Source organism: Squalius cephalus (assembly GCF_949319135.1).
Source record: "Squalius cephalus genome assembly, chromosome: 11".
NCBI classification, from domain to species: Eukaryota; Metazoa; Chordata; class Actinopteri; order Cypriniformes; family Leuciscidae; genus Squalius; species Squalius cephalus.
This window is the reverse complement of record NC_137132.1, coordinates 38527568-38555275: the sequence shown is the minus strand read 5'-3', so window position 1 is coordinate 38555275 and position 27708 is coordinate 38527568. Positions and strand designations below refer to the sequence as shown.

The window sequence follows — 27708 nt, the reverse complement described above, 5'->3', positions numbered from 1 at the left end:
TGTATTTTGTAAGAGTTGCTGTAGCAGAATTAAAAATAAACATTGGTGAAACTGATCATCGTCGTGTGTCTGTCTCACGGACAACAATCAGCAGTAGTACTGACGACGAAGGCCTGTCTGTCTGTCTGTCTGTCTGTCTGGCATCTGGTTGTGAAACACACACGAGCACCGAGCTGCGAGCACACAGTACGCCGAACACCTGCACAGAGCCGGAGGACTAACACGCCATTTATTTACCATTTTCAAAGGAAAGAGCATTGCATCTGCTTATTATTTTTTCCAAGGCAAAGTCTTAAGATTAACAGATGTTTGATGTGTGCAGTCGTTCTGCTGTCATTAGCGCAGAGTGAGTGTGTGCCAGAGGAGAGCATGAGTGTCTGATGTGCATTAGTTGAGTGTGTGTGTGTGTGTATGTGTGTGCGCGCATGCTCGCCGGAGGAGGAGAGCATGAGCCTCTGATGTGCATTAGTGTGAGTGTGTGTGTGTGAGAGCATGAGTGTGCTGTCTCTGCTGGCCCGGATCATGCGCTCTCTGCTGCTGCGGCCCGAGACTCTCCTCCTCCTGCTACTGCTGTGTGTGTCTCTGGCTCTCTGGAGCTTCTTCTTCTTCCACACGGAGGAGGTGAAGACCATCGTGCGGTCCAGCAGAGACGCGGTGCACATGATGAAGGGCAGGATGAGGGAGATGATGCTGAGCGAGGAGATGAACATGATGAAGGGCAGGGTGAGGGAGATGATGCTGGATGAGCAGATGAACATGATGAAGGGCAGGGTGAGGGAGATGATGCTGGAGGAGCAGATCTCCTTCTCCAGGACATGGCAGTTCAGGAGCAGCTCTGCCGCGGTGTACTCGATCCAGGGCAGGAGAGATCACATGGAGGACCGGTTCCTCATCCTCACGGACACACTCAACAACAGCCATCCGGACATCTTCGGCATCTTCGACGGGCATGGGGGAAAGGTAAACATCTCTCTCTCTGTGTGTGTGTGTGTGTGTGTGTGTGTGTCTGTGTGCATGCATTTTTTTGTGTGTGGGTGTGTGTGTACATGCATCTGTATGTGTGGGTGTGCATGCATCTCTCTCTCTCTCTCTCTCTCTCTCTCTCTCTCTGTGTGTGTGTGTGTGTGTGTGTGTGTGTGTGTTTGTGCGCATGCATCTCTGTGTGTGCATGCATGTGTCTCTCTCTCTCTCTCTCTCTCTCTCTCTCTCTCTCTCTGTGTGTGTGCGTGCGTGCGCGCATACATCTGTCTGTCTGTCTGTGCATGCATCTCTCTCTGTGTGTGTGCATGCATTTGTGTGCCTGTCTGTCTGTGCATGCATCTGTGTGTGTGTGTGTGTGTGTGTGTCTGTGTGCATGCATGCATATTTCTCTTTCTTTCTAGTGACATTTTGGTTTTTGTAAGTGGTAACTACAACCACAACTACAAACTACACAGTATGTTTTTTTGTTTTTTTTGGGTGTCCAAGAAATATCATAGCCTTTGAAGCAGTTTGTTACATGCAAATGTCTCATTCAGTAGCGTCTTATGATATTATAATTTACTAATCATTAGTAAATTATGAATTGAATCATTAATTCACTAATCATCACTAATGTACTATGACTTTTGCCAAATTTGATTTTAATGGATTCAACGACAGCTTTGTTGCTGAATACTCTGTGTTTATTGGAAAATTTAATTAAAGGGTCTGTTCAACCTAAAATAAAAATTAATTAATTAATAATAAAAAACATTAATTATTTACCCTCATGTCGTTCCAAACCCATAAGGCATTCGTTCATCTTCAGAACACTAATTAAGATATTTTCGTGGTCTGCACCCCAATCGGCGCGCACCCACTCTGCCACACAGGCTATGTTCTCCCATGTGGACCGGGTGGAAGCCCATGGCTATATGCGCATGCCCCCCGTCGAGGAGACCGTCGCCGCACACCTGTGCCTGTCCTCTTCTTCTCTGAGCATGGATCTCAGCTTGCCGTCCAAGCCGTGCAGATTCACGCCTCATCTGGCTGACAAGCCCTACGCATCTGCAGGCGAAGCGGCATCCACTTGGCATTCCATGGCTGTACTGCAGGTGTTTCGGGCTAAGCTTCTGCAGTCCCTGGATGGCGGCATCGTGGATGTGGACGTCGTAAAAGACCTGCCTGCGGCAACAGACTTCACACTCATGGCTACTAAGCGCTCCGCACAGGCCATTGGCCGCTCCATCGGCTTCATGGTCATATTTAACAGGCACCTGTGGTTAACACTAGCTGACCTGAAGGACGCGGACCGCAAGACGCTCCTTAATGCTCCAATCACTCCCTCCGGCCTCTTTGGCGATGCCGTGGAGTCAGTCACAGAGAGTTTCTTTGAAGGCTATGAGTTACGTGATGACCCGTCACTCGTTCCCAGCCCTCGTTGAGGTCTCGCTCTTTGTCGGCACCTCGCCCCGCCCAGAGACCGGCCAGACAGCCCGCCACGTCCCCCGCCCCGAGCCGGATGTTCGCTGCAGACAGTGGACGGGACCTGGAAATAAGCATCAAGGACCGAGGAGAAGCCCGCGCCGCGCTAGCGTCCACTGCTACCAAGCCTTTGTCCTGACGGTCCGTCCAAGAGGAGAGAGTTCGCTGTAGGCCCTGCCCCCAAGCGCCGTGTTCTGCATCTTGTCCCCTCTGTTCCTGCAGGCGACAATTGTAATGTTTGTTTGAATGCTGTGTCTGTTTGTGTGAGTTCCACAATAAAAACACATATCCCTTCACAAAAAGAGCTTTTTCCTCCTCATACACTCAACACTTTGTCACTCGCCCTGCCCCAGAGCAGCGCGGAGTCGCAGTCCATACCTATATGGACTGCTCGTTTACCCTCGCTGGGGCCTTACCTTCAGGGTGCCCAAGAGGGATGGAGGACTCCATCCGATTCTGGACCCGAGACCCATCAGCCAAGCACTTCACAAGCGTGCGTTCAGGAGGAAAGACCCCCCCCCCCCCTTAACATGTGAGCTCACTCGTCGAGGTCTATCGCCTCTTCATGGGCCAGGTAAGCGCAACTGGCTATTCTGATCTGACTACGTCTGTTCACAGTTGTTGCCGCTTCGGCTGATGACGCTGTGCTTATGTACATACTGATGAGATTACTGCTGATGTGCTGCCCTGTATTATTCAGTACAGCCGAACATTCTAGCTGATATGCTAATTCTGGTGTACTTGAGCTGAGCAGCTCATTGGTCTGGCCCTGCCTATCAGCTGTGAGCACTCCTAGAGGAACAACACTATTGGCTGTTGTTCTACTCTATGATTGGTGTAGCCTTAGCCCGGTATCTTCGGCCTGATCCTAACCTCTCGTACGGCGGGACTGATTCTGTTCCCGCAGCGTCAAGCTGACGTGATACTGAATTGAAATGATTGCTAAATGGTGCTCTGGTGGTCAGATTTCTCAGGGGAGCGAGGAGATTATGTCCTTCACGGCCGCCCTCGGTGCCGCCGTTGGATCTAGCTTTAGTTTTGAGGGCTCTCTCTCTTCCGCCTTTCGAGCCCTTAGCTTTGATTGCTGTTAAGGAGCTCTCCCTGAAAAGGGCTCTGCTCCTTGCCCTTGCTTCAGCTAAGCGCATTGGGGACTCACACACGCTCTCATTGACGGTGATATTATCTGTTTCGGACCTGGCGACTGCAGTGTTACTCTCCGGCCGAGATGGGGTTATGTGCCTAAGCCACTCTCTACACCGTTCAAAGCACAGGTTGTTTCCCTGCCCGCTTTATCTACTGAGCCGTCTGCCTCGTGTGACGCTAATGCTCAGAGCGCTGTGCGGATGTATGTGAATTGCTCGGCCGCCTTCCTTCAATCAGACTTTTCGTGTGCTTTGGTGGATGTACTAAGGGAAAGACGTGAACTGTCTCAAAACAGAGATTTTCTCACTGGATTGTGGACGCTGTCACGCTGGCTTACGCGTGCGAAGGGAAGGATTGTCCCTGTAACATATGAGCTGATTCGATGAGGGCTGTTGCCTCTCCGTGGGCCTGGTGTAGAGGTATGTCTGTTCAGGATATATGCTTTGCTGCTGTTTGGTCTTCTCTGACCACCTTCGCCAGATTTTACACGCTGAATGTACCGTCTGTGGCGTCTCAAGTGTTCGGTGAGTTAATTTCCTCACTCATGTATTGAGAACTGTTCTAGTGTTTGACCCAGTTGTAACCACTTTGCTGTTGGCTCTGTGTATACTTTGTTCCTCACTTACGTTGGGTTCTGCTGCTAGTGTTAACACAGCTGTTACTGCTACCGCTGTTGACACTGTGAAATACTTTCATGCATTGAGAGCTTATTGTGCTGTGTGTGCCCTGGTTTCAGTGCACCCTTCGCTTTCATTGTGTTGAATATGTTGAGTTTGATGGGGTTGGAGCTGATGTTTCATTGGTCTAGTTCCGCCTATCGGATGCGAGCACTCCTAGCGGCGTGGCTATTGGCTGACTGTCTGTCTCTTCTGTGGCTGGTGTAGCTTGGCCCTGTTTTCTCCGGCCTTATCTTTACTCTTCACTACTCTCACGGCGGGATTTAATACAGTTCCCACAGCGTCATAGCTGATGCAATGTTGAAGTTACCGCTCTCGAAAGCGAACGTCTCCGGTTACTTTTGTAACTTCGGTTCCCTGAGAGGCAGAACGCGACATTGCGTTAGCCGCCATAATTGTCGCACCCATGCATTTTATACTGCTCGTGAGCCTGTCAGTATTTGCATATTTAGCGACAATTGGCCAACTGTTCCCAGCTGGTGTTAGCCTATAAGATTTAAACAAAAGTGGAGAAGGGAGGAGTTTCCACAGCGTCATAGCTGACGCAATGTCTCGTTCCCGCCTCTCAGGGAACCGAGGTTACGATAGAAACCGGAGACGTTTTGTGTGAGTGTATGTGGCGTTACTGAAGGTGCAGATGAGCTGATGAAGTAGGGGTGTGTGATATCACGATTTTTGATCGTGGACGATTAAATGTCTCCATGATCTGCTTTTGAAGAAATATTTGGCTGTGATGCTCAGTCACCTACAAAATAGTAAAACAAACATAAAAAAGAATCGTGATAAAATCGTGAATCGTGATTTTCCTGAAAAAAAATTGTGATATATTTTTGCCATATCGCCACCCCTATGATGAAGGTACTCATTCTGCCTAATTGTTGCAGTTTATGGACCCTAACCCTTCCCCCATTATAAGCACATTATGCTTATGTGTTCCCCATTATGAATGTGTGTGTGTTTACGTGTGAAGAGTGTATGTGTTTAGATGAGCATGTGTGAGGTGTGGGCGAGCGTCTGGAGGAGAATGATGTGGGCGAGTAAGTGTGTGTCTGTGTGTGAGCATTTGGGCCGCATTTACACTGCAGATCTTGATGCCCAATTCCCATGTGTTGAGAAAAATCTGATTTTTTTTGACGACCAGCTTACATCTTTTTCATATCCGATATGCATTTACACGATACAACTAGACGGACTGACCCCGAAAAGCTCAGGCTGAAAATCAAGTAGAAATGTCAGGATTTGCAATGGACGCAGTTGAAATAATAATACAAGCTTTTAGTTTGAATTAATTTTCAGTATATTCAAATAATAAATAATATTTTTAGGGCTGTCAGTAGCTAAAAATTGTAATTGCTTACTTATCGTAAAATTAAGCGTACGTCCTTTATCTTGTTTAACGTGTTTATTTTCTTATCATTTGCTATATCCAGCTAAGTAAACCATCAGATTGAAGGGTGATTCTCACAAAAGGTAAATTTAGGTTAATTTTTTTTTTTTTTCCCATATAATTTATACATTTATGCACACCAAAGCAAAGCAGTATCCACAGAAGTAAATCACGCACATCTAATTTTCATTACGGGTGCTGGATCACAAGTATAATCCATGTAGTAGTAAGTAACAGATCCGCACACCGAATAAGCTCCCATTCAAAAAAAAATTTATTAGTGACGTTTCGGGCCTCACATGGCCCTTCCTCAGACTAACAGGAAGTGTACAAACAGTTACCCTTTTTAAAGTCTGTATCACGTGACCCCACCATCACACAAATTGGATACATCCATTAACATACATTGATATTTACATATTTATACATCATATTTACACATTTATATATTTACAATATTAATTCCCACTGTTAAATTGTCTAACATATACATTTTTTAACCATCCCTCATATCTCAGTGTAAAAAACATATCAGATGGTCCATCACACTTATTACATTATTTGTACAGACAGAACTAAGCAATTCAAAGAGATTATATGTATGCACCAAAGCAAAGCACCCATGACAAAAATAATATTATTTAAGATAAATAAATAATGAATTTAAGCTAAGATTATGTATTTATTGTAAAATATTAGTTTTAAGTTATAGATGTTTCAATTATGTTCATGATAATTTTTTCACTGATTTTAGATGCCACTATCATATCAAGTAAAGAAAAATCGGTCACACTTATAGGTGTCTTTAACTACTATGTACTCACGTAAAATAAAATGTTAGGTACGGTGTACTTGTTGATGTTGTAGTGTAAAACACTACACAAACAACACAAACAAGGTTTGGACAGGTTTGGTGGGATGAGTGATTTAAAGGGAAGGGCAACACTGTCATTATAGATGTAATCACAGAAATGCAGGTATTTTTAGAAAATACAAGTTCTATGTAAAACATGTATGTACATTGTGCATTGAATCAAATGATTAATTTAAATGTTAGTACATGGTAGTTAAAGACACTTAATACAGAGTGGGACTGAGAAGCACAGGGAGAGCATTATAACTGATCCAGCTTCAAGAGAAGTGTAACTTGCAAAAAAGATAAAGAGAGGTGAGATTATATTTAGGCATGGCTCGTTTTTTTTACTGAGAACCGTTACACATCTCTAGTGAGTGTTTGAGCATGTGTGAGCATTTTTGTGAACTGTGTGTGTGAGTTTGTGTGTCTATATGTGTGTGTGTGTGTGTGTGTGTGTGTGTGTGTGTGTGCATGCGTGATTGTGTGAGTGTTTGTGTGTGAACTTTTGAATGATGTGTGGGCAAATGTGTGTGTATGTGAAAGTGTTGCATGGTGTGACAGTATTTAGCCATTGCCAGAGTGTTTTTCACATGCTGTTGCACAGTACACCAGTGCTATTGGGGATGTTTTCCTATACCACTTTCTTCCAGAGCAAGTGTGATACCAATACTCAAATTCTTGGTGCTTGTTGATACCTGTACTGTCATTGCATTTGAGAATATCTGTGTTTCTGCTTTTTGGGAAAACAGCTGATATGCCTGATGCCTCAATATATTTTTGTCGGCAGTGTTTTCCTGCCTATTGTCCTTTCCTGAACGCCATTCTGGTTTAGTGTTTTCATGATAGTTGATGCATGAACAAAGACTTTCACAGTCTTCTGGAGGTGTTTTGCTGTTATTCTTGTGTTCTTCCTCATCCGTTTCAGGATTGTGTGTTGTGCTCCTATAGTGATCTCTGTATGATGCTCCTACGGAGAGACACCAGAATCTCCTAAACCTGTGGATTCATGAACACCAGGTCTCGAGAAGTGCTTTTGTAGCCTGTTCCAGCTCTGTAATGTGTTTTTAAGGTCCTGTGAATGCTTTTGGGATTGAGGCATGCTTCACATATGTATCTGTGATTGTGATTTAAATGAAGAACAGACCACATTTTATTGTGGATAACCCATGGGTACTTTGAGTGAGTCAGATTCACTGTTGAACCTCCACAGGGATCACATACAAAGCCAGCGAAGTATGAGAGTTGTTGCTCTAGGTTAAAGTTTTTAGGTTGTAAGTATGTCAAGTTATAGGCGAGCACCTTTTGCTAGCCCACACACACATCACACATGCTATGTGTACAACACACTGAGGCTCTCGTTTACTCTGGCCTTCTCAAACTAAGACACGCGCTGTTATTCTGTCTTATTTTCCCTCCACACATCTGTGTTTCCCTGAAGAGGAAGGTCTGTTTCTGCTGAGCACATGTTTGGACGCTGCCGTCTGATGGAAAGGTGATGCACAGCTGAATTTCATCCATCGACGGAAACTTTTTTCCAACAGACTGTAAAATTAAACGTAAAATGAAAAAGAATTAACTTGTGCTAATTTAAGTTAAACGTGCGTGTGCAAGCTAAGTGTTGTGCTAACTGGTGATAACTCAGATCAGAGGAGATTAGTTAAGCTTTTTCCAGTACAGGAAGATCTTGTCTGTAGTGATTTGTGCAGTAGTCAATGTGTGTGTGTGTGTGTGTGTGTGTGTGTGTGTGCGCGCTTCTGATTACAGTTGAGATTTACAAAAAATTCTGTCAGTTTTCAGTCCGACTGTCAGGCAGTGGCTGCGTTTACATGCAACCAAATAATCCATCCATCCATCCATCCATCCATCCATCCATCTTCTACCGCTTATCCGGGACCGGGTCGCGGGGGCAGCAGTCTAAGCAGGGATGCCCAGACTTCCCTCTCCCTAGACACTTCCTCCAGCTCTTCCGGGGGGACACCGAGGCGTTCCCAGGCCAGCCGGGAGACATAGTCTCTCCAGCGTGTCCTAGGTCTTCCCCGGGGTCTCCTCCCGGTGGGACATGCCCGGAACACCTTCCCGGGAAGGCGTCCAGGAGGCATCCGGAAAAGATGCCCGAGCCACCTCAACTGACCCCTCTCGATGTGGAGGAGCAGCGACTCTACTCTGCGGAGAAAGCTCATTTCGGCCGCTTGTATCCGGGATCTTGTCCTTTCGGTCATGACCCACAGCTCATGACCATAGGTGAGAGTAGGAACGTAGATTGACCGGTAAATTGAGAGCTTCGCCTTGTGGCTCAGCTCCTTCTTCACCACGACAGACCGGTACATAGACCGCATTACTGCAGAAGCTGCACCGATCCGTCTGTCAATCTCCCGTTCCATCCTTCCCTCACTCGTGAACAAGACCCCAAGATACTTGAACTCCTCCACTTGAGGCAGGAACTCTCCACCAACCTGAAGCGGGCAAACCACCCTTTTCCGACTGAGGACCATGGCTTCGGATTTGGAGGTGCTGATTCTCATCCCAGCCGCTTCACACTCGGCTGCAAACCGTCCCAGTGCATGCTGAAGGTCCTGGTCTGATGAGGCCAGCATGACAACATCATCCGCAAAGAGCAGAGATGAAATCGTGTGGTCCCCAAACCTGACCCCCTCCGGCCCCTGGCTGCGCCTAGAAATTCTGTCCATAAAAATTATGAACAGAACCGGCGACAAAGGGCAGCCCTGCCAGAGTCCAACATGCACCGGGAACAAGTCTGACTTACTGCCGGCAATGCGAACCAAGCTCCTGCTCCGGTCGTACAGGGACCGGATAGCCCTTAGCAAAGGGCCCCGAACCCCATACTCCCAGAGCACCCTCCACAAGATGCCGCGAGGGACACAGTCGAATGCCTTCTCCAAATCCACAAAGCACATGTGGATTGGTTGGGCAAACTGCCATGAGCCCTCCAGCACCCTGGAGAGGGTATAGAGCTGGTCCAGTGTTCCACGACCGGGACGAAAACCACACTGTTCCTCCTGAATCCGAGGTTCTACTATCGGCCGAATTCTCCTCTCCAGTACCCTGGCATAGACTTTCCCAGGGAGGCTGAGAAGTGTGATTCCCCCTATAGTTGGAGCACACCCTCCGTTCCCCCTTCTTGAAAAGAGGGACCACCACCCCGGTCTGCCAGTCCAAAGGCAAATAATCCATTAGTATTATTCAGATTGACTGCTCAATCGGACTGAAAAGCCTTCATGTAAACACCTTAATCAATCCGAATGAGCTCGATCCGAAGGTTGTGACATATAAACGCGCACATCAACCCGATCACGTTTAGCGTTCATGTAAACATTACGTTCAGATTCAGTCCGATTGAAACAAAAGTGGTGCATGTAAATGTAGCTTGTGAACGGAAATTGCTTAGGAAATGAATTAAAAGGAAAGGCAGCAGGAATTACTCCAGATGGATCTCATGTGCTGATAAATACAATCATATGAGCAGAATATTTTCAGTTCAGAGAGGATGGACATCCTTTGATCAAGATCAATAACATGTGAAGGGAGTTGAAGTGCTGGGATGGGAAACATTTAAGGGAATAGTTCAGAGTTGAGTCATCATCACCCTCACCTGAAAGCCCTCGCGCTGCTCTTATGCTGAGAGAGAGATAAGACACTAGAGATGCACGATTCATCTTTAAAAGACTGGGATCTCCATTCAAACACACACGCGATCTTCTTCCATTTCGTCTGTCTATTAAACCTTTGACAAAATCATATCACAACATTCAGATCTGTTGCCGCTGACCCGGAGAGAGTCGTCATGAAACAGCTTCACAAACAGTCTTTTAAACCTCATAGTGTCATTATTTCTGTGATACAATAGTTCAAATCATCATAGAAGTACTGGGATAAAAGTTTAAGGTTCATATATGAACACTGATGTCTACGATAGCGATCAAAATAGAGTTTTGTTTGATCAAAATAGAGAACATTGTTTCTGTTAAAAAGAGAATGCAGGATTGTATGATGCTTCTGAAATAAAAGTCAGAAAGATGTGATGAATTGTTTTAGTAAATATGACTAATCTTGTACATCATGTACAGTCTGTATAAGTGTATGATTTAGCTTTTACACATGGTCTAGTGTTAAAATAAATAAATAAATAATGAAATCGCAATATTGAATCGCAATAGTTGTAGAATCACAATTCTTAAAAAAATCGCAATACACATCGTATCACCACCCAAGTATCGTGATAGTATCGAATCGGGAGATAGGTGTACCGTCCCAGCCCTAATAATAACACATTAGACAGGACTGTTAGACAGATCATGAGCTAATGAACACGGAGAATGCGAGCACTGTGAGCTCAGTCGTTCTCAGCGTCATCAAAATAAAGGTCACAGCAACAAGCGCGGCTTACGTCACTTCAGAGTTCAAATGCAACCAGAAAACGTTCCTAGGGGAATCATTAGTTCTCGGGGAACCACTGTTGGCTCGTTCCTAGAGCTATCCGGTGCGAAAGCCCCTAATGACCCTACAAGTTCAATTAGGATTTGTTCACTATAGAATTAAAATTTCCTGATAATTTACTCTCCCACACAGAATAGGGACAACCCTTTTAGACCATGCGCTGGGCGTGCCGACCATTTTTCCCATCGTTAAACTAGCAAAAGTGGTTTCGCACACACCCTAAGAGCACTTGCTCCATGCGCTTTAGATCGCTAAAATAGGGCCCTAAGACTCAGGCGTTTCAGGACCACCAAACCAACATTTGAGCTGCTGCAATGCCATTGGTCCACTGGTTAGTCCAGTTATCCAATCACAGCCTCTGCTGATTGTTGCATTGCGCATCGAGGGATTTATTAAGTAAATGTCTTTCCATCGTAGTGTAGCGGGACCGTAAGAGGAGAAGACTACCTCTACATATGCACGACTACGCCACCCTGTTAAACAGGGAAATATGTATAAATTTAACTTCCTACAAAAGGACACACAGGAGCGTGGTTATCGAAGAAGGGCCTGAGACGTGGATACAAAAAAATACAAAAAGCTTTATTTAAGTAACAATCTTAAAAGACAGCATTAAAAAAAACTGGGTCAGCATTCATCACTCGACATTCACAGCTCTAGTGAACCCAAAAAGGAGACCGTGGCTTAATAATGGCAGGTACACTATCTAGTGAGCACAAGGCTCCTCTAATCACTCTTACCACCCTGTGCATAGGTATCAACACACACACTCCAATAAGCTCAAGCATGAACGCACAGCACTCTGTGACCAAACCTCCACACGTGAGGGCCTACTAGCGGCCTGCCCGGAAGCCTCGGCTCCTATAATGAAGTCACAATGATCTCAAACAAGAACACTTAATTACGACAAACAAATAAACATTTAAATGAATAAATCAGAAAATCATGAAACCGTTACAATGATGGAGATCAGGATTTAGTATCAAAGCTAGGTGTATATTCACCTCAATCTCCTTCTCACTGCACCCTTCAAGCAAAACAAAACACACTACAAGACAACTTCACAAAAAGAATCAAATAAAGTACACAATTACACAACAAACATTCAAAGAATACACTGAAAAAGATAGTAAAATAAATGTACAAAAAACACAAACTGTAAACACACAGAACTAGTTGAAGAAAAGAAAAAAACAAAACACTGCGATCACGAGAACCATGCTGGAGAGCATGCATCACCCAAACACGCCTAGATCGAGCGCGCACGTGTTGAAAAAGAGTTCAGTTGTCACAGGAGAAATCCGGGGTACAAAGCAGCAGCGTCAAACAGCGTTTCCTTGCCGAACAGTCTATTCCTCCTAAAATTTAAACATAAATATATACTTGCAGTATAAAAAATGAGCACTACAAAATAGTGATAGTTTCACGTACCTTCATTTCATAACTAGGCGCACATCCACGTCACGCACACACAGAAGGATACCACCGTGTCACAAAGCACGGGAATGCAGGCAGGGCATATGAATAGCCACCGCCAACGACGAACCATCAGCCATAATGCTATAACCCACATGACTATTACATAAAGTCACAAATCTATGTGCTAACTAGTCAACCAGACAACACGTACCTCAAAAGCAGACGGGATGAACAAACCGGAACGAGCGGTCCCCGGCAATGACGCACAGACGGTGACCACGCGGTGCATTCGAATCCCCTTTTTTTTATACACTCCCTCGCGGCACATAATTGGACACTAATTACCCACAAGCATTAAATTAATTTGTTAAAAAAAAGGAAACTCTGTACGTCCCACCACAGTAGCTTATGCTCATTTCTTCTTATTGGATATCTGCCTCAAATGAGCGCATGAGTTTTTAATGCATACGGAGAAAGATACATATTTTATATTATACACAGGTAATGGACAAATGTCTGCTCAGGTCTTTTTATTATTGCAAATGAAAGGTTACAGACATGGAAATTAGGTTCAGAATGAATGAATTTGTCTGCTATTTCTTTGCACAGTAGCAGTAGTAGTTTGCTCTGACATGCACTGTTAAATGTGGGACCTTATATAGACGATTGTGTGCCTTTCCAAATCATGTCCAATCGCCTGAATTTACCACAGGTGGACTCCAATCAAGTTGTAGAAACATCTGAAGGATGATCAGTGGAAACAGGAGGCACCTGAGCTCCATTTTGAGTGTCATGGCAAAGGCTGTGAATCAGAGGTGGGGGACTCGAGTCACATGACTTGACTCAAGTCTGACTCGAGTCACAATTTTCAGGACTTGCGACTTGCTCGATTAAAGTATGAAAATGACTTGACTTGACTTTGACTTGAGAACAAGTTACTTGAGACTTGACTTGAAATGGAAGACTCGACAATGACTTGAACTTATAATAATAAACAAACAGCAATAAAATTCATTTAAAAAATAATTATTGTGACGTCAGCACCACTAATCAGCATCTGTGCCTTTAACGCTGCACAATTCAAACCGCGCCAAATGGCAGACAGTAGTCGAGCTCCACAAATAGTCTCGTTTGGCTATCAGGACTTTGAACTGGACCATGCCAATAAAAAAAGATTTGCCAGATGCAAAATATGCAGCACAAGAATATCCGACACGACAACCACAACGTCAAATTTCATTCAACATTTCAAGAACCACAAGGAAAGGTAAGAAAGTCATCTCTTTATAGTCAGTTTTACTAAGATCTATAACGATTACTAATGTAATGAATTAATCTTTTCTGTTTGTCATAATTTGGCCTTGGTTGCATTTTTTTTTTTTTTCTTATTAGAAATGTGACCATTATCATTACTGATACGTCTCGTAAATAGATGTATTGGGGAATTTGACTATAACAGTGGCGTAGCCTGAATTTTAATGTTGATGGGCATCTTAAAATGAGCGGGCCGCTCTATATTACATGTAGGCTATAATGTCTTTAAACATTTTGTCACCTAAACATTTCTTTTTTTTTTTGGTCATACAGACAAGAATAATTACAGCGCAAAATTTTCAGTCACAATAATTAGTTTATAAGGTTATTATTAGCCCTTATACATGCTTAAGTTTTACATTCTATCAGTAACTTACATACAAGTATTTACATTTCTGTGTCTATGTAAACATATGAAAATGTGTGACTGCTGGAACCAAAACTTTACGTGCATACATCAGTAAATGATCATCACTTAAATTAATTTATATTTACAATTGATTTTCCTTAAATTACAGTATTTTAAAAAATGTAAAGAATGTTTGTGCATACGAAAATAAATTTGGTTTAATGTTTACAGTTAATGTTAATGTTTACCGTTTTCCCTGATTGGTTTTGTATTTTTTTTTTAATCCATGCAGATATGATGAATATCTCAAATCCAAGATACACTGCAGCGATCTACAGCAGCCATCCATGTCACCGTTCATTGTGCCCCAGACTTCTACATATCCAGTCAACCATCCTCGACAAAAAGCCATTACAGAAGCAATAATATCTGATCTGATCATTAATTGCAACATGCCCCTGTCTATCACTGACAACAAGCACTTCATTCATTTTCTCTCCATTATGGACACAAAATATACTGCAATGAGCCGCAGAACCATCACCTCAAGACTTGACACTGTGGTGTCTGAGAGACAATCAAAACTAATAAGTGAAATGGCCACAGTTGAAAATCTGTCTGTCACTGCGGACATCTGGTCAGACAGAAGAATGAGAGGCTTCCTTGGCGTCACCGCTCGCTGGATGAACACTGCAGCAGATGCTATAACGTTGAAATCTCATCTACTAGCTTGCAACCGGTTCAAGGGGTCACATACGGGAGAGAGAATTTGTGAAGAATTTGAACAAATATGTGATCAGTATAAAATCAAACAAAAGATTGATTATATAATTTGTGACAATGCAGCAAATATGAAGAAGGAATTCACCACATGTTTTCCCAGTTCAGCTGAAGCAGATGAGGATGATGATGACTGCCTTGATGATGCAGAACTTTGGAATGCCCTTCCAGTGGATGAGGAGGAGAGGCTGAATGAGACATTGACCTCCAAAAGTCAGCATAGTCTACAGTGCTTTGCGCACACACTACAATTGGTTGTTGGTGATGGTCTTAAAGAGACCAGGGCTGTCAGTTCGGCTCTGGCCAAATCAGTTCTCTGCTCCACACAAGTACTTCTTTTAAGGAGGAATTTGAGAAGGAATTTGGCCAACGTGGACTTCCTGCTTCTGTTGTTACTCGATGGAATTCGACTTTCCGACAGCTGAAGTCCTTGCTTAGCTGTGACTACCAAACTTTGTGCAAGGTCTTGGATGTTAGAGGGCACAGAGAGACTATTTTCACTCTAAGAGAGTGGGCTCATATTAAAGAACTGGTCAGCATCCTGAAGCCCTTTGCTGATGCCACTGATCTCACTCAGGGAGAGAAAGTTGTAACCATAAGTGCTGTGATTCCCTGTGTTCTCTCCCTCAACAATCACTTGGAAAACCAGAAAGAAGGAACACAATACTTGGTCAACCTAATCCACAGTCTTCAAAGATCACTGCAAAGAAGATTCAAAGGCATCTTTGTCAATGTAAACATGTCTCAGCCAGAGACCAATGAAGGAATCCTGCCATTCTCTGATCCTGTTTATGTCAAAGCAGCTGTTCTTGATCCAGCCTCTGGGGTTATGTGGATAGAGCACAATGTATTGGTTGATGACAAGCTGAAGGAGCAGTTGACCATGGAAGTAAAAAGTAAGTGATAGGCTAATTTTAGAATGAGTAAATATTATATTATTAGTAGTATTTTTTTTATTTTTTTCATAGAAATTGGAAGTGCTGGACAATAAAGCATTAAAAGTTTGCAATGTTGATTTAAACACCCAAGTAATCTTATTCCTAAATGACAATGTTTAAAGTACGATCACAGCAAACATTAAATTCTTGCGTTGGCACTGCTGCTGGCCCAGAGAGAGCAGTTATCATCTATAAGTATTAAAATTGAAATACAGATACTGTGCAGTTGAAAAACTGCTACAATCATTCAAACCATCACAGAAATACTGAGATAAAAGTTTGTAGTTCGGATATACACACTTGTGTCTGCGCGATTTAAAAGTAGCGATTTACTTAAAGTTACTTACTCAAGTTACTTAAAGTATTTTAATGCTTCAAATAAAGTTTCTGTCAGTTACAGTGACTGTCACTTAATGATTCATTACAGAGATTCTTCAAAAACACTGATTCATCCAGTAATGAAACAAGTGAAGCCTTTATGAGTGAGACATTGAATCATTTATTCAGTTTCTGACAGCTTAAAAAATCTTTTAAATTAAATATTTTTAAATAGACTACAGCAATTAACATTTTGTCAGAACATTTAGTAAATTACATGAAATTTATTTGTAAATAATTGTTAGATAATTGTCTATTTAGAAAAAAAATCATGATGCTCAATGTATCCAGAATCATGCAGCTCTAGAATATTGTGTAGGTTTATTTGTAATTTTACATTTTTGTGTTTTAGATCTGATTCTCCAGGTGGCAGAGCATACCAATATGGAACAGACAGGTCATGGAGATGAAGAAGAGCAAATCAAAGGTGATGAAACTGGGCTGTTCTTATACCACAAAAAGCAGAAGAAATCCACTCATTTCAGCCCTGCTGCCCAGCTCAACCATTACCTGGACAATTGTGATGGCCAGAACTGCCTTTTGTTTTGGGGAATGAACAAGGAGAAAATGCCTTCACTGTTCCAAATCGCAATGAGGGTATTAGCTGTGCCTGCTTCAAGCGCACCTGTCGAGCGTGTGTTCAGTCATGGGGGGATTATTATGCGGCCCCATCGTTCACAGCTTAGTGCCATTGTCTTGGCAAACCTTATTTTCTGTAAATGCAACACATTTTAGACCGTTTCAATTAAATTGAATTAGACAGATTGGATTATACATCTTAGACTCTAAACGTTTTGTGTAAACAACACTATTTTATTTTATTTTCAGATATTAATGTAGCACAGATATGCATATGATTCATATATACTGTAGCAAATGTATAATGAATAAGATACATAATATATGTATACAAGTTCATCTTTTCTGTGCAAAAATAAATATGTATTGAAAAAAATACCTCTATTTATTTTAGTACTGTGACTTGACTTGACTTGAAACTTATCAGGACTCGACTTGCTTAGGGTGAACCCTTGACTTGACTTGAGACTTGACTCGAGACTTGATGGTTATGACTTGAGACTTGCTTGGACTTGACCATGTGTGACTTGTCCCCACCTCTGCTGTTAATACTTATGTACATGTGATTTTTTTTTTCATCTTTCAGCAAGCAAAGATTTCAAACAAACTGCTTTCACGTTGTCATTATGGGGTATTGTTTGTAGAATTTTGAGGAAATTAATTAATTTAATCAATTTTGGAATAAGGCTGTGACATAACAAAATGTGGAAAAAGTGAAGTGCTGTGAATACTTTCCGGATGCACTGTATGATGAACACTAAATGACCACAGTCATGCGCAGAAGAGTGTGTTCATAAATTGATGTGAATCCCCTGACGTATTGCTCAAGAATGAGAAATGTCATCTGTGTTTGTCTCTCAGGCAGCTGCAGAGTACGCCAAGTCTCGTCTTCCCGTCATGTTGCGCCAGCAGCTGCAGAAAGAAAACAGCGCTCGTACTCCTCAGTCCATCCTCAGGCAGCAGATCCTCAACATGGACAAAGAGATACTGGAGAAACTGTCGGCCTCCTATGATGAAGCAGGTGAGAGCTCACAGTCCGATGGATGGCTCAGAATCACGATATACTAAGTGCAAGTCTACGACAACTTGACCTTCGACCTGAGAATCAAACATGACATGTGATGAGGTCATTGTGCACTGTTGTGTCATACTCTGTGCTTTGAAAAACGTATTCAGTAGATTCTGAATATACTACTGAACAAAATATCATGTGATTTACCAGAGGTTCTGACTAAATGTTCATTGCTGCAGTCTGTTTAAAAAATAATTAATTTGATTATTTTTTTTAATTGGTTAAATGAATGATTCAATGACTCTCTTATAAATGCTTCACTTGTTTAATTACTGAATGAATTAGTGGGTGTTTCTCATTTCTTATTTGAGTATAATGCATTATATATAGTAGTTTAATGTAGTACTGACATTAAAACTCTGAAAACTTTTTTTCTTACACAGAAATATTTATTTTGGGTGAACTACACAATACATTCTGTCACTATCCACGATAAATATTGTTGCATTTTTGTATTGTGATATATTGTGACACCCCTACCTATTACCAATTTAAGGACAAAATAATAATAATTGCAATAGAGGTAGAAGGCTAACGAAAATACAAAGTTCAACTGTAAATCGGGTCAAGAGCTGGATTGCTCCAGTAAAGAGGAGAGAGGTGGTGAAGGATCTCGCATGAGGCGAACAAGACCAGACTAACAGAGAGAGAGAGAGAGAACATTAATGCCATTGGTGCTTTTATAGTAGAGATCCCAGATGATGCCACTCCACTTTAGAGGATTGGAGAATCTGCTTCTGGCAACACCACCTACACGCTGAAATACATGCATGACACATGCATGCTGACCGGCACTGAGAATAATACCAGACACGCATGAAACCGGCCTGGGTTTCCATTGATAACTGGCTCAGAGTTCCCTTTTATGAAGTTTTTCAGTCTTGTAAATGGGTAAGTTCAGCCCAGAGCCTCACTCGCATCCGGTTTGTGTCTCGCTCAGGTACCACGTGTCTGGTGGCTCTGCTGTCTGAGAAGGACTTGACTGTAGCTAATGTTGGCGATTCCAGGGCAGTGCTGTGCGATAAAGACGGTAATGCTGTCCCGCTGTCACATGACCACAAACCCTACCAGGTCAAAGAGCGAAAGAGAATCAAGAAAGCAGGTGAGTAGCAGCCCACTGCAGTCATGCATGTATATATATTAAATTATGTTTAGGATTGTTTTTTGCATCGTCACATTGATGTCCTGTCAATTAAAAACATTTTACCCCAAAAATCTCATTACTGTAATGTGATAATTGTAAAGTATTTATACATTAGGGACATAGTTATACTTCCTTTACACTGATTTAAAGGGGATCTATTATGCAAAATTCACTTTAAAATTGTTTCCCCAAATTCAACTGAAAATGCAACTTTTAATGACTTCTGCAGTCTCAAAATTATTCAACCCCCTGAATATAATCCCTCACAACAGCACAAATCTGCAAAACAGGTGTTGTCTCACTAATCAAGGGCTTCATTAGTTGCACCAGGTGTGCTTGAGCTAGAACACATTAAATATCTGAACTGGCTAGGTTTGTTGAGTGTCACGTTTGCATCCTCTGGCACTGGAAAGGCAAGATGGATTCATTGAAGTATCAGGAAATCCTAGAAGAAAAACGTCATGCCATCAGTGAGGAAGCTTAAGCTTGGACATTCCAACAGGACAGTGATTCCAAGTATACCTCAAATTTCACCAAGGCTTGGTTGTAGAAGAAGTCATGGAAGAGTCTACAGTGGCATCACAGTCACCTGACTTGAACCCCATGGAACATCTCTGGTGGGATTTGAAGAAGGTGGTTGCAGGACGCAAACCCAAGACTATTACTGAACTGGAGGCTATTGCTCATGAGGAATGGGCTCAGATTCCTCAGAAATGCTGCCAGAAGCTGCTGTCTGGTGTTGTGGCAAAAAATCATTAAACAATCATCACTGCGTAAGAGACATTTCTGAGTCAAATTGTCTTTTAAAAGTATTTATTCTTGCAAGAAGGCCCAGTTGCCACACAGAAGTCACAAGTACAGTCTGTGAAACAAGTGCGACGACGGGAGGGAGGGCAGAGCAGCTTTTATACCTTTGTCTCAAGGTTTCCTGCTCACAGGCTCTTATCTAAACAAGGGAAGGTTTTCTCTGCTAGTGATCTAATCCTGCTGAGTTTATTCTTACAAACTCACAAGTTCTAAATTGGACGGATGACCCCTAGGGGTCAGAGGCCCCTTTTCAATCTGCCTCCTCCTGACGTCTCACCTGTTTCCCAGTGTTTAAAAACACACACACATTAGTCATATGTTGGCAGACCACATACAGACCAGCAAGGGTCATTTCAATGTCTTACTGAAAATAAATGAAAATCAACACTGTAAATCAATTAACCCTCTGAGGTCTGAGCTGTTTTCTGGGCCCTGGAGGTGTTCTGACATGCTCTGACATTTGTGGTTATTTCTGTTACTTGTGACATTTTCATGGCTAAAGTCTAATTACACTGTATTCAGCACAAACTGTGCTACAATAATATATCAGCAGCATGTATGTAAAAGTTTGTAGTTTTGAGATAATGACATTTATGCGTGGTTTGTGAAAATACAAAAATAAATTATCACTGAAATAAGGTCATGAAACCCATACTGATTATTTCTTCACAAGACTTTTGAAAATTGTATGACGTAGCCTAGAATATTTGCTCTAAAACTATGTGAGAATTACCCTGACTGCTCATTCAGAGAAGACAATATATTGTTTTAAAAAATTTACGACGTGTTTTGTGTGATAAAGCAATATGCGAAGGGGCGGATCATCTCATTAATATGAAAGCTTTCCACACCTGAGAAAGACAAAGAACCTCCCTAATGGCCCTATTAGGAGCTTATCAGGGCCCATCATTCTGACCACCCTTGCACAAAGAATGAGGAGATTTAAAAAAGAATGGCTTTTAAAATTGTTTGGATTTATTTACAACACAACATAATCCAAAGATACACAACAAAAAAGTACCATGTTCATGTGCAGAGACATGTACTGTGAATGTTGAAGTCAGCAGGACTCCGTTGCATCTGGGCCCTGAAAAAAAAAAAAAAAAAAAAAAAAAGTGAACATACTGATATCAAGAGAAAGGCCTGCACGATTTTGGGAATACATTTTAGATTTTTCTTGTTAAAATTGCTTTTTAAAATTCACAGAATACACACACTCACACAAATGTTTCCCACAATATATTATATAATGAACACCAGGTTTGTTGTGCCTTGTAGGTATAGGCTATGCGCAGTGCTGCATAAAATAATAACAATATAGCAGCCTATATATATTTTCAAAAAGATTTAAGTAACAACTAAGCTAGAGAAAAATATATTGATTATCATGTTACTTCAAATGTTTCCATTCGTTATGATGATATGAAATGAGATAATAGTAAAAACATGAAGCCGTTTGGAGCGTTTTGCTTTTCCAAAATATGATACATTCAAACGCGATCGCGATCAAAAATATGATACATTAAAACGCGATCGCGATCAAAAATATGATACATTCAAACGCAATCGCGCTCAAATATAAAACATTATGGTTAGGCCTACCATATACATATCTACGTTTGAGCAGATATCCACAAACACAGTAACAGTAAACACGGGTCTAAATATTATAATATTCACCATATATCTAGCAACAGTTCAACTGCAATGTGAAATTTATGCAACAATAGCAAACTAATATGTAAGAATTTCTTACCTTATCTTTCTTGTCTTCAAATATAGTTCTTCTTCTTCTGATGCAAATCCAATGTAAGCTCAGGCACGTCTTTCAAACTCGACGAAAAGTGAAGTGAAGTGTTTTGTTGTTGAGGTAATGAGGGCGATCGCGTTCCATGTGGAGATTTGCATGTGAATATCTTTTGCGCGAGTAGGCGTGGTAAATTAAAAAATAATTAGGAAGCGTTTGAGAAGCTGGACATCTTGTTGGTTTTATACAAATTACTTAAACAGAGAATATTTGTTTTCGTTTTGAATCCGATCATTTAAAAGTACACACTTAAATGTTTATAAAGGTATATGGCTCATAAATGTGTGACAAGTATTCGCTGAGTTTTGTTTCAGTTTATAGACGTGCTCAAGAAAAAAAAAGTTCACCGCGACGGAGAGGCAGAACGCACACCCTGTTTATTTTCTTTATTTTACAAAAGCACAATGTTTTGATTTGATTGGAAGTGGACACATACAAAAGTAGAAATACCACAGATTCTTTTTTTATATTTCTTTTTTCTGTATGACCATAAATGACGGAGAAATTTAAGTTTATAGTGCTACAATGTGGAGAAAATGCAGCAAAACGCGCCGGCGCGTTTGTCGACCTCAACGAGGTTATACATCTCGTTTGCAGCAGGACAGAACAGAAAAAGGGTTCCCTTTTTGAAAGGAAACTCGCACTGCGTCGATGATGCTATGGGGAATGCCTCCGAGTGAACCGGTGTCTGAAAGCTTATCCAATCACGGCAATCGTTATTGACCGGCGACAGCCTATGACGTCACTACTTGTGCGACCCGGAAGTATAAAAAGGGTGCCTAGAGAACATATCATCCACTTATCGTCTGAGGGGACTGTTCAGCAGGCATCCCCGAGGCATGGCTAGCGACGCAGGGAACATAGGTTACAGTCGTAACCTGAGACGTTCCCTTTCGAAAGGGAACTCGCACTGGGTAGATGATGCTTTGGGGAATGATATATCATGCTGAGGGGAGTGCATGTCAAATAATGGCTGTGACAAAAAACGTCAGTTTCACTGAAAATGCCAAAACACTCCCCCTTCGGGTCACATGCAGGCTTCCCTACAGCCACTGCCCAAGCTATGAGCCTCAAAGAGGACTCCGAAACAATGAAGGCCAACCAAGGCCGCTCAAAGCCTTGGTACCAACAGCTTCCATGGAAGGGGTTCCTTTAAGGGAATATGGACAGGGGGTCCGAAAGGAGTCTCATCCAGTCACTTTCTGAGGGGAACATAAAGTCAACCCCACATGCCACCAGGGAGGCTGACCTGGTCTAATTTCATGACCTAGTCTTGCCAACAACCTGTCTGTTCCCTAAACAGAGTCTCTCACATTATCTGCCTAACCTGTGGAGGCACCCGATAGGGAGGACTGCAGATAGTGGCAGTAGTCACTCACAGACCGGATCATAGAGATGGGCATCCTGGGGAGTAGAACTCCACATAGCACTTTATAACCCTTGCAAACGTGGGGAGTAACTCTACTCAATCCTGGATCTACACAGTGCTTCAAGGCCCTGTGGATGCTGGGCACTCTAAAAAAGGGACCCTAATAAGGGGAGCGCCTCCAGCTCTAGGACTGATCTAACAGGGAGGCCTCGTGAGAGTCCTTCGACCTTCCCACCAGACTTTAGGGAGCTAAGTATTCATACATCAACACTTTGCTCAACCTGATATATATTGACCAGGCTCTGGGCTAGAATCAGGGAGGCTCCTGCAACGTGATAATTAATGCTAAACATTCAACTCATTGGGGATTTGCCTTCAAGGAGGCCTGTGAAGGCCTAACTACTTGATAGCGATACTTGTTAGCAGAGCTTGCCCCCGACATTTTACGTGCTCTCATAGACATTTCTGTGGGCCTGGTTATACTTAGTTTACATCGCCAACAGGCAGTGAACTAAGCAGAAGTAAAGGGGAGTACAAAGTACAATCTTACGCTACAGGACTATCAAGGAGGCCTAATGAAAGGCCTACAGCTTCGAATATCAAGAGCGTCAGCCCATGGCAATGCTTAGGCTGTAAGGGGGTGTACTCAAAACCGACCCAAATGGGAGGGAGTACTTGATGTGTCTCTACCTGAGACCCAGTGGTGAAGGCTGAATAAACTAGAGCTATGGGTAGCAAAGCACTCTAACAATGACCCTAACAAGGGGAGTACTATCAGCATGACCCTGAGAAAAAAAAGAAAAATTCTGGGTCGAGGCCTATTTATCTTGTATTAAAAGACTAGTTTCCTTGTTTCACTGCTAAGCCTGAGGGAAATGGAGGCCTGAACTATGAGGCCAACTACATTCAGCCTTGTGACTTGAGTTTTAATTCAAGGAGCCTAGAAGAAAACCAACTTAAGGCCTAGCTGGATAGTGCAAAGGCGGGCCTAGGCTTAGACGACTCTTGTAATAAGAGGAGGACCAGGGAAACTAGACATTACAGAAGATGAACTAATGGACTCTAGCTCTAAAGAACCTACACTCAGATACTGAGGGGCTCAAGGCGAGGATGCTTCAAGCAGACCACCTACAAAAAATTCCTAGTACACATGCCTAAGCCAGATATTGAGATGAACATCATCTGTCTGAAGTTCAGAGCTATAGTCTCATTTCAACAACTCTCAAAGTGAGAGGAGACCTGCTACATACATACAAGGTGGCTATCAAGGTGGCCCAAAAAGTGAATAACTGTCAACAAAAAAAATAATGTTGTAATGAAAAACATCTTAATGGTCCTGAAATAACTTTTTCTGTTAAAGTCACTATGAAATCAAAATGGATCATTCTTATTTTTTATGAAATATTTCAGTCTCCTCCCCCTCATAATTTTTTTTCTCTCATGATGTGCACAGTCATCCCTCCCCTCCATCAACCTGTCAATCACATGAGATTGTGTCAATCAAGCCCCGCCCTACATGTTTTGTTTTTACTTTTCCTGAAGCAGTTTCACTCTAATGTACATCACAATAGGGAATGAAAATACAATCACCATTTCTGGTTCTGACATGAAACAAATGACATTTTTTTAATTTAGGTGTTAAACTTGGCTTCATGACATTCTGCCAAACATCTCTGAAGCTGACATTAAATTGCAGTTTAACTCTTTCCTCGCCAGCGTTTTCTAAAGACGTTGCCTGTCACCGCCAGCATTTCTGATCATTTTCACAAATGTTTCATGGCCCTCAGAATATTTTGTTGAATGAATATCTGAACATGCAATATAGCAAAAGAAAGAACAGAGCTTCATGACTTTTATTATCAACACTTGAATAAGTTTCATAAAAAAATTACATTTTGAGCAAAAAGCTGAGAAAATCATGTTTTTGTCAAAGACTACATCTGGATCAGATTCAGAGCGATGATGAAAACACAGATGGAGTAGACCGAGTCCATCAACACCCTCAAAGCTTCAGTCCTGTAGCTCGTCCTGGGTCGACATTTCATTCAGTAACATTAGTTTTGATTTATATGCTGTTTATTGTTGATGATCGTGTTATTTTACATATGCATATGATTACATATGATATTGCTTGTTTCTGCTTCTTCTTCTCCTGTGTTGTGATCAGGAGATGCTGTACTCTTTCTAAAGATGTGTAATAGCGCCCCCTACCGCATAACAGTGGAAACACTGAAAGCTGGAAAATTCCGTCAATGGCAGGGAAAGAGTTAAATATGTTCTGCAACTGTTATAGATTTATTAGCAGAACTGTCATTGTGTGTGCGTCTGAAATACATGGTCTCTCGACTTCCTACAAAACAAAACAAAATGTTCTTTTTTGAAACACCTTGAATTATCTTATTGAATGACTGGCCTGCTTTAATCCAGCAGTAATCAGCTTCTCTGATTTAGGTGGCTTCATCAGTTTCAACGGCTCCTGGCGTGTGCAAGGCGTTCTTGCCATGTCCCGTTCACTTGGCGACTATCCTCTAAAGAAGCTGAAGGTGCTGATCCCTGACCCTGATGTGCTGAACTTTGACCTGGACAAACTACAGCCTCAGTTCATGATTCTGGCCTCAGATGGACTCTGGGACGCCTTCAGCAGCGAGGAAGCCGTGCACTTCATCAAAGAGCGTCTGGATGAGCCGCACTTCGGTGCGAAGAGCATCGTCCTGCAGTCCTTCTACCGGGGCTGTCCGGACAACATCACCGTGATGGTGGTCAAGTTCAGAAAGAGAGGCTCCAAAGATGCTGGCTAGTGAAGACGGATCTGCTCTCACATGTGATCATGGACTGCAAACTCATATCTGAGTGACTGGATGAGCGATTATCATTATGCATAACTTTAGCGTTAGATAAAAATGTTAAAAGGCTGTATTTTTTGGAGAAGCAACGCTTTGTATTTAAATTGAATGGTACAGATTTAAGCAATCACTTCTTCATTAAAGGTATAGCTCCCCCGAGGAACATAAAAATGGAATTTTTGAAGAATATATACACAGTTCTCTCATATAAATCTGTTCAAATATTATCATTATCCCTCACTTTGATCTGTTTTTATCTGTCATGTTGGTTTTAATTTCCCTGGTTATTACATATAATATTTTCAATAATTAACAGTAGGTTGCCTTAAGAAATAACCCAGCCAACACATACAGTGTGTAAATCATGAATCATGGAGAAACAGGTAAACTGTGATAGTGACCATGTCTGTCAAGCTCTAAAGTATCAAGTAACTGCCTGAAAACCTCCGCTACAGCTCTCAAATGCATGCAAATACATGCTCACTTCATTTCTGTGCTAATGCAAACTTTTCTGCTGAATGCACTCTTTGCCCCATATTATGGAAGTTGTCTTCTGCCACAAATAACAAAAAAACAAACAAAAAAAAAATCTAATTGCGACTTTTTATCTCACAATTCTGGCTTTTTTTCTCACAATTGCATGTTTCTATCTCACAATTCTGACTATAACTCGCAATTGCGAGTTATAAAGTCGGAATTGCGAAATTTAAACTCTTTATTACGCGCAATTGCGACATATCACGCAATTTTGACTTTATATCTCGCAATTCTGAAAAATAAAGTCACAATTATCTTTTAAAATGTTTTATTCTGTGATGGAAACAAGCTTCCATACCATAGCAAATCCATGTACACTTGAATATATAATAATACAGATATACACACACATGTAAAGAAGAATAAATATTCATTCCTCTTCTTTGAACTGGTGCAGCACATTCAGCGCACAAACAAACCTTGTCCGAATCTGAACATTTTCTGAAGTTTCCCTTTGGCGGAGGGGGGAATAATAAAGACGTGAAAGTGGGTCTGTTTCTCACACAAAGTCGACATCAGTCACATCAGTCGATTCCTCATTCCAAACTCATAAGTTACAGAAATGGGCATATTTAACAGGTGCTGAAGTGTCGTGTGCCTAGTTCTGTTGGAATGCGTTTTCTGTTAATATGAAGACATTTATACCAAGCAAAAGTTTCACTTGATTATGCCTATAACTGTCAGATGTGGGCGTGATGATTGTTTCAAAAACACATCAGCACACTACTGTTACACTTTATTTAAAGGTGTCTTTATTACAGTGTAATTATAGTTATTAATAAATGAGTAATTTTAATTAACAACATGTACTTACTATAGGGTTAGGGTAGGATTAGGGTTTTGGTTAATCGCATGTAATTATGCATAATTTATAGTCGTTACTACAGTGACTACATGTAATAAGGACAGTGTAAAATAAAGTGTTACCAAACTACTTTACTAAAACATATTTCAGGTATATCTGACTTTCACAGCCTTGACTTGACTCAGTATGATCATTGGAAGATTTTAATCCAAATATGTTGCCTTATTTTAATGAACAAACTTATTTTATTTCTCTTTCTATCATGAATTTATTTGCCAGAAGTGTTGTGTTGTCCAGAATTTGTGTTTACAGTGTCCGGAGGTTCATGTCAATGTATTATTTTACATATTGATGTCTCTCTGAGACGAAGAATAACAAAATGAATGTTTATATTAAATATTAACACAAGGTGATGCAATATCAGTCAATGGAGCCTGACTTTCAGAAGCTTCAAAAGCATCATCAAATAATGTTACAAAGCTTCTGAAAATCAGGCCTGTGCATGTTTATCAATTATGACAATTGGTGAGACATGCTTATTTAATACAAATAAAACATGACTCTGAATCATTTGTTGTGTTTAAGATTGTTTAATTTACTGTGT

At 41.6% G+C, this 27708-nt stretch overlaps 1 protein-coding gene across 2 annotated transcripts; it reads left to right on the top strand.

Moving 5' to 3' along the window:
- ppm1lb (protein phosphatase, Mg2+/Mn2+ dependent, 1Lb) lies at positions 1–27708 on the top strand. 2 transcript variants are annotated; one of them, XM_079885707.1, is made up of 5 exons: positions 1–654; positions 751–960; positions 17582–17741; positions 18733–18894; positions 25371–27708. In XM_079885707.1, exons 1-5 carry the CDS (start codon positions 493–495, stop codon positions 25715–25717), a joined length of 1041 nt encoding a protein of 346 aa, XP_079741833.1. In that variant the 5' UTR covers positions 1–492; the 3' UTR covers positions 25718–27708. The 2 variants fall into 2 exon arrangements, with proteins under 2 accessions (XP_079741833.1, XP_079741832.1); XM_079885706.1 differs by having other exon boundaries at positions 1–960.

Excerpts from the sequence above, each read along its gene's own strand:
- ppm1lb (XM_079885706.1), top strand. The coding sequence starts at position 493 with ATGAGTGTGCTGTCTCTGCTGGCCCGGATCATGCGCTCTCTGCTGCTG. Across the intron at positions 961-17,581 it reads TCGACGGGCATGGGGGAAAG|GCAGCTGCAGAGTACGCCAA; the intron begins GTAAACATCTCT and ends TTTGTCTCTCAG. Across the intron at positions 18,895-25,370 it reads AAAGAGAATCAAGAAAGCAG|GTGGCTTCATCAGTTTCAAC; the intron begins GTGAGTAGCAGC and ends TCTCTGATTTAG.